This window comes from Carassius gibelio, chromosome A3 (assembly GCF_023724105.1).
Source record: "Carassius gibelio isolate Cgi1373 ecotype wild population from Czech Republic chromosome A3, carGib1.2-hapl.c, whole genome shotgun sequence".
NCBI lineage: Eukaryota > Metazoa > Chordata > Actinopteri > Cypriniformes > Cyprinidae > Carassius > Carassius gibelio.
This window is the reverse complement of record NC_068373.1, coordinates 11,116,870-11,128,897: the sequence shown is the minus strand read 5'-3', so window position 1 is coordinate 11,128,897 and position 12,028 is coordinate 11,116,870. Positions and strand designations below refer to the sequence as shown.

General features: G+C 36.4%; 1 protein-coding gene across 3 annotated transcripts in view; it reads left to right on the top strand.

Moving 5' to 3' along the window:
- Nucleotides 1–12,028, top strand: part of LOC127946556 (histone deacetylase 5) — a 70,674-nt gene that overhangs the window by 6,214 nt on the left and 52,432 nt on the right. For 2 of the 3 annotated variants that reach the window (XM_052543243.1, XM_052543236.1), the window contains exon 2: nt 4,652–4,872. The exons of the other annotated variant lie outside the window; for it this stretch is intronic. In XM_052543243.1, the coding sequence (XP_052399203.1) occupies nt 4,839–4,872 (34 nt within the window). In that variant the 5' untranslated portion in view covers nt 4,652–4,838. The remainder of the gene's footprint in view (nt 1–4,651; nt 4,873–12,028) is intronic. 3 annotated transcript variants of the gene reach the window in all.

Below are 12,028 nucleotides of genomic sequence, written 5' to 3'. Positions count from 1 at the left end.
GCGCTCACCTGATTCTTGTGGAACAGCTCACCCATTGGCCTGCAATCGAATGGTCCGCTTATTCCCCGCCGTGTCTGTACGTGCGTCCCAGGAGGTGATGGGGAGTGCAGCAGCATGGTAAATCTGTTGTACTATTTTAGTCTTTAGCATAAAGCAAATTTCTGTGACCGCTTTCTGCAGCAGCTCTTTATGGTTTTTGTGAGTTAGAAAATAAACCATAAAAAAAAACATAGTCAGAGTAGATGCTTTATATGAACTGCATGAAAATGAGGATGTAAATTGTCGATTTAGAAGGTTGTATAATTTTAAATTAATGTTTTGGGTCACATAGCAATTTCTAATTTATTTTACTTGGTTTTATTTACTTTCATTTCACCTCTGTGAGCCAGTTTATGAAATGATCCTGAAATGATTAAGGCTTATGATTCTTCGATTGGTTCTTTTAAAGGGGTCATCGGATGCCCATTTTCCACAAGTTGATATGATTCTTTAGGGTCTTAATGAAAAGTCTGTAACATACTTTGTTTTAAAATTTTCAATCGTAGAGTAAAAAAAAAAAAACATTTTACCTGGTTTCTAACAGCTCTGCCAAAATCAACCTGTTTTTTTTGTATGTTGCTTTAAATGTTAATGAGCTTTGCTGACCCCGCCCCTCTCTTCTGTGGGGTGACGAACTGTGCTCTGAGAGACTGTGTACTTTAGCAGCAAAACTTGCTAACTAGCACGTTATTAGGAACAGCGATTGCAAAGATTCATTAAAAACCCTTAATGCTCACTTCTTCTGGAGGTGAAGCTGGATCACAAATGATTTGCGAAAACACAGACACATTTAGGTAAATTGGGAGCACATTCCCTTCACAAATAAAAGTAATCCACTGCGTCTTCAGTGGCTCAGATGTCAGGAGTAACAATGGCAGTCGGACTGCGACAGCTCACACCGGGCAGGTCTAAGGTAAGACAGAACTGTCAATCAACTATCATGGCCTTCGTCTGTGTGACGTCAATCAGTCAAGAAGCTAAGAACGGATATTATTTTCAGGGATTAAATAAAAAACACTGTGTGGATTTATAGCATTATAGGGAAGATGTGTACACTCACTGCCAACACACATTTATGTTCAAACAACATGTAAAAGTGAAATTAGCGTCCGATGACCCCGTTAATGAAAAGTTCCAAAACACGCTACTGGTTTGAATCAGTCCAAAACATTTACTGAGGTTAAATTCGGAGAGAATTTATTTTTGTTTTTATTTAATTTAACTCGTATTTTACTTCAATGGGCCAATTCTTTTTTTTTTAAATCAAAAACAGTGTAGCCTGAATCCTGACATGATTGACTCTTATGAGTTATTTTAATAAATAGCTCTAAAAGACACTTACTGGTTTGAATCGGTCTGAAACATTTACTGAGATAAAACTGAGAGAGAATTGATTTCATATATGAGCGAAACCGACATAACTGAAATATAAATAAATAAATCTGAATCAAATCTGGAAATTTGTATGAATCATCTCTAGTGAGATACTAAGGCCTCAAGAAGCAAGAACAAACTAGACAACAAACATTTTGAAGACGTGTGGACCTGGATGGTCTGGAAACCCTCATTCAGAGTGATGCGTGAGGCTTTAACATCAATCGCGGACGCTAGTGTGCGCTAATCAACACATCTACACCCCCACGGTATTCACATCCTCGTTGAGTGACTGGTGCCTTCTCATATTCTCAGCCTCAGACAAAGAGAGCTAAGTACCTCAGGAAGGATGATTCTCTCAAGCGGGAGTATTGACAAGCCAGCCAGTGTTAAACTCTCCTCAAATGTCCCATCCATCCAAGACCATTAAACTCTGATCAGTGCTCTGGCAGCAAGCCTGACCGCTTGCACGAGAGTGGAGAGGGAGAGGAGTGACAAAGATTTGGGCAGGAGGAGCTTTCAGCTCTTCTATTAAATCACAGCCAGAGCTTTAGTTTAGAGACCAGCTTCAGCCTGCTCCTTAGTCAAAACAGGGATTTCTAGGAACTGTACCAGCATAATGCCCCACAAGGCCCTGGGACATGTCAGAGCTGGCTGTGGCCAAAGAAAGTCACGAACAAGTCTTTCAGTGATGATGTGAGAAACAATCCATTCTGTAGGTCCATAGATTTATTTTCAGATGCAAACTTTCTGGAATGAATCTTTTTGAACTTAATTTCTCTGGTTTTATTCGAAAATGTGAGTTGTGCATGCCATTTATTAGTACTGTGTCCTGAGTGGTTTTTATTGCATTTCTATGCGTTTTTAGGGTGGTTGTTAGTTAAATGTTTGATGTTGTTAGTTTATGATTGCTGTTTTTTTTTTTAAGTATTAATCTCTCCAGAGACAATTTATAAGAGACATGCCACTTCCTGAATCCTCCATGCAACTATATAAGGAAAACCCGTAACGGCAAAGATGGCGGTTATATGCACATGTTCCACCCCTCCTGCTGGAAAGCCAATCATCTGCTTTTAACAGTCAAGCCGGGAAACATTTAAGCCTATCGTCTGCTTCCACTGATGTATGTGCACAGCTGAGGTTTCGCGACTGCGGAGACGATTTGGCGACAGCGAGTTGTGGTGTGTGCAAGATCAGATGGAATCCACATAGAAGAGGGTGATAACAACATCAAGGCAACAGACAACCTGTTATAGCATTTTATATCGACCAGAAATATACCTTACATTCTAAGTAAAAGACACCAGCATTATGGATAGAGACGTAAATGAAGTTGGTGTTGTGAAGCCTTGCGCATGTGTAGTAAAAGTATAACCTGTGGGAAAAAGGCATTTTAAACCTTATTTTGGGGCAAAGACAGCAAACTTTTTCAGCGATTTTATCATATTTTACTGCTGTTTCTATACATTTATGTGTAGTTGTTGATATTTAATTGTGCATGTCATGTTCCCTGTTTTTACCCTTGTCTTTATCTAATGCTCAGTTAATCTTTAAATACACTAATTTACAATAAAACAATAAATGCAATAATTTAACACTATTCACTGTCATCATTAGCAAATCTCAAAATGAATATGCAATTTTCATACTATACTACTGAACATTTAAATGTTGTGTTTTATATATATATATATATATATAAATATATATAAAGGGATGTACTGTTAACCTGTGGTTATTTGAAGTCATTTGTAAAATTCTAAATGAAATCAATAATCAATTTATAAATTCATAAATATATATATATTTGTTTTTGTGCAGTTCTGTTGTTTATTATGCATACAGTAATTCATCATTTACATTTTGATATTTTAGCTCATTTTTTTTGCGTTAAGTGTCCATTCCATTACATCTTTCACGACCTGATTTGTCAGACATCAGAAATGTATGCAGGTTGTGAAACTTCACAAACACACTTCTAAGGAACACTCATGTAGACCTCCATTATGTTAAGCCATATTCTTTGAGACTCATAACTTGGGGATTTGCAGTTTGAGATTTAGCAGTCGAAACATTACACAAAAGAAACCCAACTTAAAATTACCTTGTAAGTGCGTTAAAGCAAAACTGCACAAATATTTCTCACATTTATAAGTCACTCATTACGGTTTATTGGATCTGAGATGATAACACACACGCGTTCATACAGATAATGATTAATTTAAGTAGGAACTCTATACATACTTAGAATACTGTTGACCACTCAATAATTAAAGAGAAGTGATTGATTGCATTAACTATTCCATACCAAAGGAAATATGCAAATTACACTGCTGGAGGACAGACAGTATTTGCATGATTCAGCCAGCAGGAGAGGCTACTGTCCCAGTGCAGACAAGACAAGGCAACTCCAAGCTTGGTGAGCTGCTAATTTTAACAACGATTTATTGCAGCTTCATTAAATAAATAAATACAATAAAATACAAAATTATTTTTTTTAAGTCTTTGAATATTGTTTAAAAGTGTCTTGCAGATGTGTGCACAGAAACATTTATATATATATATATATATATATATATATATATATATATATATATATATATATATATATATATATATATATATATATATATATATATATATATATATATATACGTGTTGATTTGCATACAAATATGTTTAAGAATGTTAAAATCCCCAAACCCGAATGCTTTTCGGTGCATAATATTATCTACTTGAATGCTTAACAGACCTAAGGCTTAGGAAGTGTGGGCCAGTGTTTTTAATAATCACTAAAACTAGACGGTCCAGAACCTTTCTCTTCTTTGCTTGGGGCAGGGCTCATGGTCGAATGATGAGGCAGCGTGGGTAATGTGCTACCCTGCTGCATATCCAGTCGCTGCTAGGCAGCGTGGGTATTGTAGTGCGTCTCCACTGACTTAGAGGCAGGGTGAGTCATCCATTAACATCCTCAGGATCTGTTTTGAAAGCGGCACATCCGACCCTGTTACGAGCGCAACATTCTGACACAGGCATTAATGACTCTTACAAGCCCTGTTAATAGCCAGCTAGGGGACTTTATTCTCTCTTTGAAAAACAAATGAGCTGTTTTGCTTTAGTTTATGTTATTATTTAAATGATTTTTGCTTTGCAGACAGAACACAGCCTCATTCTACGGAATCCTGCATTGCAAACCTTCTCAGACCCATTAACTTCAATGTGTTTGTGTCTCTTGCAGTGAGGGTGCTCAGCCAGCCATCACAGCCCTCCTCGTGAGGTCTAAAGTCATGGCTGACGCCGAGGACCCCCTTTAGAGCTTCTTTAGCTTGCCTCGGAAACCAGACGAACCTGAGTTTACACATTGAGGTTTATCCAGAAAGCATCTTTTCCTGCTACTTAGAGAATTTCAGAGGCAGAGAAGACGCATGGCGTCATCCATGAATTCACCAAACACACCCGGTAAGAGATTTAACTCATTCGTGTCGATGTTTGCTAATGGATTTTTGTCTCATTTGATAAAACTTCCAGGTGTTTAGCATGTTTAAAGGCTGGAATGTGACTCTTGCCCAGTCTGCAGGAGGCAGCACTAGATGCTGAAAGTCAGAGCCAGTCTGCAGATTTTGTAGTGTATGATGGCCACATATACTGTTATTTTTTTATGCTTCTGATTTTGATGTCCAGTCTGAGGATATCAAACGTGTTTGATATTTTAAGGCAGTTGAAGAAAATATTCTTTACCATTTGGCATGCGTCTCTTAGAAAAGTGGCGTATGTGAGATTGTTGTGTTTGAAAGTCTGGTAGTGTGTGATCCTCAGTCCTTTTTCTCTGTAACCATTTACAAAGACAGCAAGTGTATGATGCCTAGTGTTTTACATTTGTTTAGTTTGTGTGGTATATTCCAGTCTCAGTTCCATCCTGCTAAATTGTACAGCTTTAACTCAAGAATCAGCCCAAAAGTCTTCAGAATCAATCCGGGCCTACAAAGAAGAGCTGCGGTATGTGAACGTTTGCATTTTCTGATTTTGATAGTGCTGTGCTCGTGAAGTGTTGTTGTTTCCCTGGATTGACTGGAGTATAAAGATGAGGATAAATCTGTTCAAGCACAATTTGGTTGCATTTTGTTCCGCAACTTTAGTGCTTTTTCCTTACCTGACCTGTGAGGATAGTTTATTTGATTGACTGATTGATTGATTTGGATAGCTCAGTGTATATTTTTTGCTTTTATTTTTTAATTTTTCTGTTTTCAGAACTAACATAAGTCGGCTGTACAGTCACACATTTTTACATTTTGGCTTCTTATTCTTATTGATTGATTGGAAAAAACAAGCCCATAAACTGTAATGGAAACAAATTTAGATGATAGGATGCTAATCTCTCTGCATTGTTTTGATAAAAACCACAATTTACCAATTTACCTGGAATTAATGGTTTATTGCAAATTGTTTTGCAGCTGTGATATATAGCTTTAGTCCTCACTGTATGAAACTTTTTTAAGCATCTTAAACCCTTAATTAAATTAAAACTGTGAGCATTATTTTAGTCCATAAAATGTGGTCATATTTTAAAATCTGCACTGTAACTGGTGACAAGGCATCATTTGGATGTACATGTATTAGCGTTGTGTTAGGAAAACAAGTGATTAGCGTAGCTTTATTTAAATGCGCTTGTTGTTATAGTAGTAGTAGTGCAACGTGACTCACAGCTGTAGCAATTACTGATCACATTTCGAAGAAGATTTTTGGTCTTTCAGCGGCCGAGTAACCCGTTGTTATGATTGTGTGTGTAATTGCATATAATTGTCTCGTCTCAGGTGAAGTTTGTTTCTTGACTTGTTGCTCAGGCAAACAAAACCTGTGGATTTTGTCCCTCTTCCTACATCTGTTGGCGTACTTTGCAGCTTTCTTCTCATCCTCGCCCCTTTCTTTTCCCTTCAGCCCCCTCTTAATGCTCCTTTAATTCATACCTTCACTTGGGCTCTTTGCTCGCCCCCGCTCTCTCCTCCCCAGCGCTCCTCGCTTGCCTCTCTCTGACTCTCTGGCGTTTAAAATTAGAACCGGTAACAAACTCTATTAACCCTCTGTCCCCCTTATGACGTCTTTGAATGTCAGTGGATGCCGTGGCAACCTTCTACGCTGTGCCCCACTCCACATCAACACTGCCCGAGGACTCTTCGCTGATTGGCCCATTTGCTCGCTGTGATGCAAACTCATTGGTTCTTTGACGTGTGCTTTCTTTGTGATTGCCGATGTGATTGACATTTTATAGAGTGTACAGCTCCAATAAAACCAGCTCAGGAAGGTGCTCTTAACATATAACAGCAGATGGAGTGTTGTGATTCTGTGGCTAACATTGATGCAAGAACCTGGTCTATCTATTCAGCTAGCTAGGAGTCATTTCGTATTCTCTAGATGGTCTTTTTTAACACATTGAGTAGTGTTACTTAATATTTTTTAGAAGTGCTATTACTTTTGAAAACCACTGTGAACGACAGTCAGTGGCATAATGAGCCGAATTTTTTTAGAGTTTGATTTTAGCGCTGTGATTGCAAGTTAAAACAATTTGTGAATTGAGCTCCTGTCTTTGATTACTTGTAACACAATCATTTCCCACCAATGCATAGGCCAAACATAAAAACTTATCGGCCAATGCCGATATTTGAAAAATGCCAAATATCGGTCGATATATCGGTCGAACACTAATGTGTACAGTTACACCCCTATTCATATTATATTATATTATATTATATTATATTATATTATATTATATTATATTATATTATATTATATTATATTGTTATGTTATATTGTTATATTATATTATCGTCTTATATTTGATAATTTCTGTATTTTATTGATTTATTTTTTTAAATACATTATATTCTAATAATAAAATTACTATTTAATTAAATTGAATTGTATTACCTTACTTTTTCAATTAGACTTTGATTTAATGATTGTACTTGATTTAATGGCTATTGTGAGGTGAACATGAGATGCACACCATGGCAAATATGAAAAGGTGTGGTCTGCAGTGTCAAATAAAAAATAATTATGAGCTGTTTACGATATGGTTAGGTTAAAGAATGGGAAGAATAGTTTTGATTATTTTTAGTTGTAATAAAAATAGTTTATAAGACAAATAGTTGAAAGATTTGTGACAGACATACATTCAGGTATTTATGGTACATTGCTGACAGTCTTGTATCTAGGAATGCAAAATATATCAGTGCCATATAAGTTCTCGGCTAATATTGGTTAACACTAGTAATTCAATACAAAGTTGACACTGTTAAATGTAAATTAAGCAAACGACTAAAGGAATTTCCATTCTTTGTACATTATAATAACATGATGTATATAAAATGTATGTGTAGGATCTAAAAATATTTCAGATATTAATATTTAATTTTAACAAAATAGCATAGCAGCTTTACTAGCATATAAATAAGAATAATTATATGTTCCAGAATCAGTGCATTCTTACTTGAATTATTTTATTATTGCTGTTATTTTATAAAAACTTAATGTAGGGTTTTATGACACCCCTTAAATTATAGTAAAATCTCTGTAATGTTCCACCTCTTTTGGCATATTGCTTGATTATGGAGCTCTCTGTCATAGTTTAGCAAAGTGCTCCAAATAATCAGCTATCATCATGTTGATGTTATGCAGTATCAGAGGACCTCGCTTTGCTTGTCTGTGATGATGTCCAGTAAGCCTGGAGCTGCATGTGATCCAGAATATGCAGGCCCATCAAGGAAAAACAAGTTTCAATCCATTCAGCCATGCAGCGAGGTCTTTTGTTCTATTGGGGACATGTCGTACAGTTCTGTTCCTCCAATGAAAGGTCATTTCATCTGCAGAAGCCCCTGTAATGGGCTCCATGCTTTGCAACAGGCAAGTTCAAGGACACACGTGTCAAACGTTTTGCACTCTGGCTTTGTGTTCATTTTTTTGGGGTTATGTGTCTTTAAGGTGTTTTTTTGTACGTTCTTTTTGAACTTCACAGCATGTCCATGTCTTGCTGAAGTAAATCAGTAGTTTTTGATATAATACAGGTGTCTTTGACGAAGCTATCATTGTAACACAAAGGGTTGTGCAAGCACATTCAGAGATGCTGTGGAGTGACAGGAGAACATGCTGCTTGCTTTATTTTTATCCCCCTTGAATATTTAATAAATTCTTTCTTAAGTTTGGCTTAGCAGTTATCTATATCGCAAAATCATTTATAAATTAATGTACTAGCATTTATTTAATGAGAAAATGCTCTTGATGTCAGCTTCCTTACTTTTGTTTTAATGTGTAGGATGGTACCGTTTGCCCAAAACATCATATTGCAATTTATTTTGGCAAATATGATTGTGATTATTATTATTTATACATTTTTTGCTTTAGTTATCAAAATTATTATGGTTAGATATTATTATTATTATTATATTATTTATTTATTTAATTAAATCACACTTTTTGTTTGCACAGATTTATATTGTATAAAATAATTCTATATAATTTTTAAATATTATTTTCTATTAAGATTTTTATTACATTAAATGTTATTACATTTAATTTAACAGATTCTGGTTTAATGATTCCTTTTTTACAAGATGTAATAAAAGTCTCAGTTGTCCCCAGAATCTGTCTGCGAGGTTTTAATACCCCACAGATAATTTATTATATAATTTAGAAAATCCATATTTTGAGTGGAAGCAGAAATGCGCTTTTTTCGTGCATGTATCTTTAAATGCAAATTAACTGCTTCTCCCTGACCCCATATGTTTGGTTTTAGGGGCGTGCTATATCATACCATCCATGAAAATACCAGTATAAATTTTTACATGAGTAAAGTGTCATATCAAAATTTCAATGTTATAGCAATGCAATGATGTATCACACCAAACTGAGCTCTTCTTCGCTTTCTCCCGTGTCTGAACGAACTAATGCACCTCGCAAGTTTAAACGTACAAGCACAACATGACATGAAAAGCTTAATTCAGCACCCGTGCATCTACAGCCATTAAACACTGAACTGAGTTTTGTCTCTACTTGCTCTTGAAATGACAAATACATACAAAATTGTCACCTCAAAAGTATCCTAGAAAAAATGGTCGGTTATGTCTTAAGTGAAAGTAAATAGTTGCAAAAAAATTTAATGTGTACCATATTGGATGTATTATCTCTTAAAGTGACCGTGCCTAATTTACTAGCTGCTGTCAGTGTCCTTAATGTTAATCCCAGAAATGAAATGGGAAGTTTTAACAAGAAATAATCTATATTTCATTTATACACACTAAGAAATGCTGTTTATTTGAGTATTCAGTTTCTGTACCTGGACACCTACAAACGTGAAAAAAAAAAGTAAACATTGTTGTGATGAGTGGGGCGGGGCCGAGAGCCGTGGGAACAGAGCAAGGCCGGTGGAGTGATTGGAAATGAGCGACACCTGCTCCACTCACCAGTCTCGGGTCCCACAGAGGAGATCGGAAGGATACAAAAGAGGAGCGACGACAGTGAAGGACGAGAGAGGACCGGCCTGGGCTTTATTTTGTGTTTTGGTTTTGTTTGTGCGTGGCAGTCGTCCGTGAGGCGCTGTTTTGTGTTTATTTGGTTATTAAAGCTTTCGTTTGGATGTCCGAAGGTTCCCGCTTCCTCTTCCTGTAATTGTGAAGTTTTATATTGTTACACTGCCGCCGTGGACGCTCGAGGCGGTGGGCTGGAGTGAGTTGCCTGGGATGGACGAATACTGTCCTTGTCCAGAAAGGTAATAAAAACATCATGGAAGTAGTCCATGTGACATCAGAGGGTCTGTTAAAATTTGTTGAAGCATTGAAAATACATTTTGGTCCAAAAATATATATTTTTTTACTTTATTCAACATTGTCTTCTCTTCCGGGTCTGTTGTGAGCGCGTTCACGACGCTGCATTGACGCTATTGCACTCACAACAGACATTGAAGAGAAGACAATGCTGAATAAAGTCGTAGTTTTTGCTATTTTTGGACCAAAATGTATTTTCGATGCTTCAACAAATTCTAACAGACCCTCTGATGTCACATGGACTACTTTGATGATGTTTTTCTCACCTTTCTGGACATGGACAGTATACCGTACACACAGCTTCAATGGAGGGACTGAGAGCTCTCGAACTAAATCTAAAATATCTTAAACTGTGTTCCGAAGATAAACGGTGGTCACACGGGTTTGGAACGACATGATAGTTTTTGGGTATTTTTGGGAAACACACCTCAGGGCTCCCAAAATTTCAAAATACCTGGTAGCCCTTCTACCTCAAATCTATCCAGTTTGTGAACCATTGGTTTCCACACTGGTTTCGTTAAACAAAATTTTTTACAATTTTTTTTAAAAGATTGACTCAAAAGAATCATCTGTTCACGAATCAAATCATGAACTTGCATTACCGAGCCAAAGATGATCTATTGTTGAACATTTCGAATGAATAAAGACTTTAAGTTCATCTGTAAAGCACATAAAGCTATTGTCTGACTTTATAAACTTTGATTTCATGTATGATTCGTATGAATCTGTTAACTGAATACAAAGTGTAAATTCTAGAAGAATGTTTGTGTCATGATTATGAGCACGTATGCACTAGGAGTTGCTAAATGAACAGCTGCTTGTATTTTATTTTATTTTTATTTTTTTTACGGAAAATCAGTCGCGGTATTGGTTGAAATCCCCAAACTGTTTACTTAAATATTAAATGAATAAATGACATCAAAATAAAAGTAATCACTGGTAATCTAAAATACTTTTCAGATGTAACTGTAATCTGATTACCCCTTATTTAAAATGTAATTATAACGAAATATAGTTACTCATATTTTGTATTTTAAATACGTAACGCCATTACATGTATTTTCTTGCTCCCCAGCCCTGGTCATATCTGTAAAAGAGTGCATCGTGTGTGGAAACCCTTGAGTTCTATGAAAAGTATGTTTTTTTGTGGATAAACATCGTAAAATGTGTACATCCACAAATGTCATAAAATCTCTACTGAAAGCATTTGCTCAATCACATTCTTATATCCATTTGCACAAGCCCAAATGCTCTAAAAATAGCATTTTCCAGACATAATTGCAAACATTAAATGTATGTGCTTGTGCTATTCTTCATCCATAATTTTTTTTTATACCTCTATTTCCATTTGCAACTCAACTTGCAATGAGCCTGGTTTGTTGTCTGAAAAGTGAGTGGCACAGGGGTCAGTTAACACCGCTTTGAATTAGCCAACCTGTTCGAAACATTGATTTCTCTGGAATACCGCAGGACGCTGTCCTCCAACCCAGAGGATCCTGTCATTACCTGTATGTGTTAATATTTAGTGGAATGGGTGGAATAAATACACACCAGTCTGTATGTGTATGTGAGCGTGTGTGTTTGCTGGCAGGGAGGAGCATTGCAGTTGAGGCTGTGCAGAGAATGAGTCATTGCAGCTTTCTATTTGAGGAGAAAGAATCTGTATGCGTCCCCTGTGCCGTGTCTGTGTGTGAATCCTCACTTTGGGTGTAAGTGCATCAGTCTATGCCTTGATATGAGTCATCAAATGAGGATTCTAAAAAAGCTTGTTTTTCTCGCTGTAAATGTATACAGGCACCATA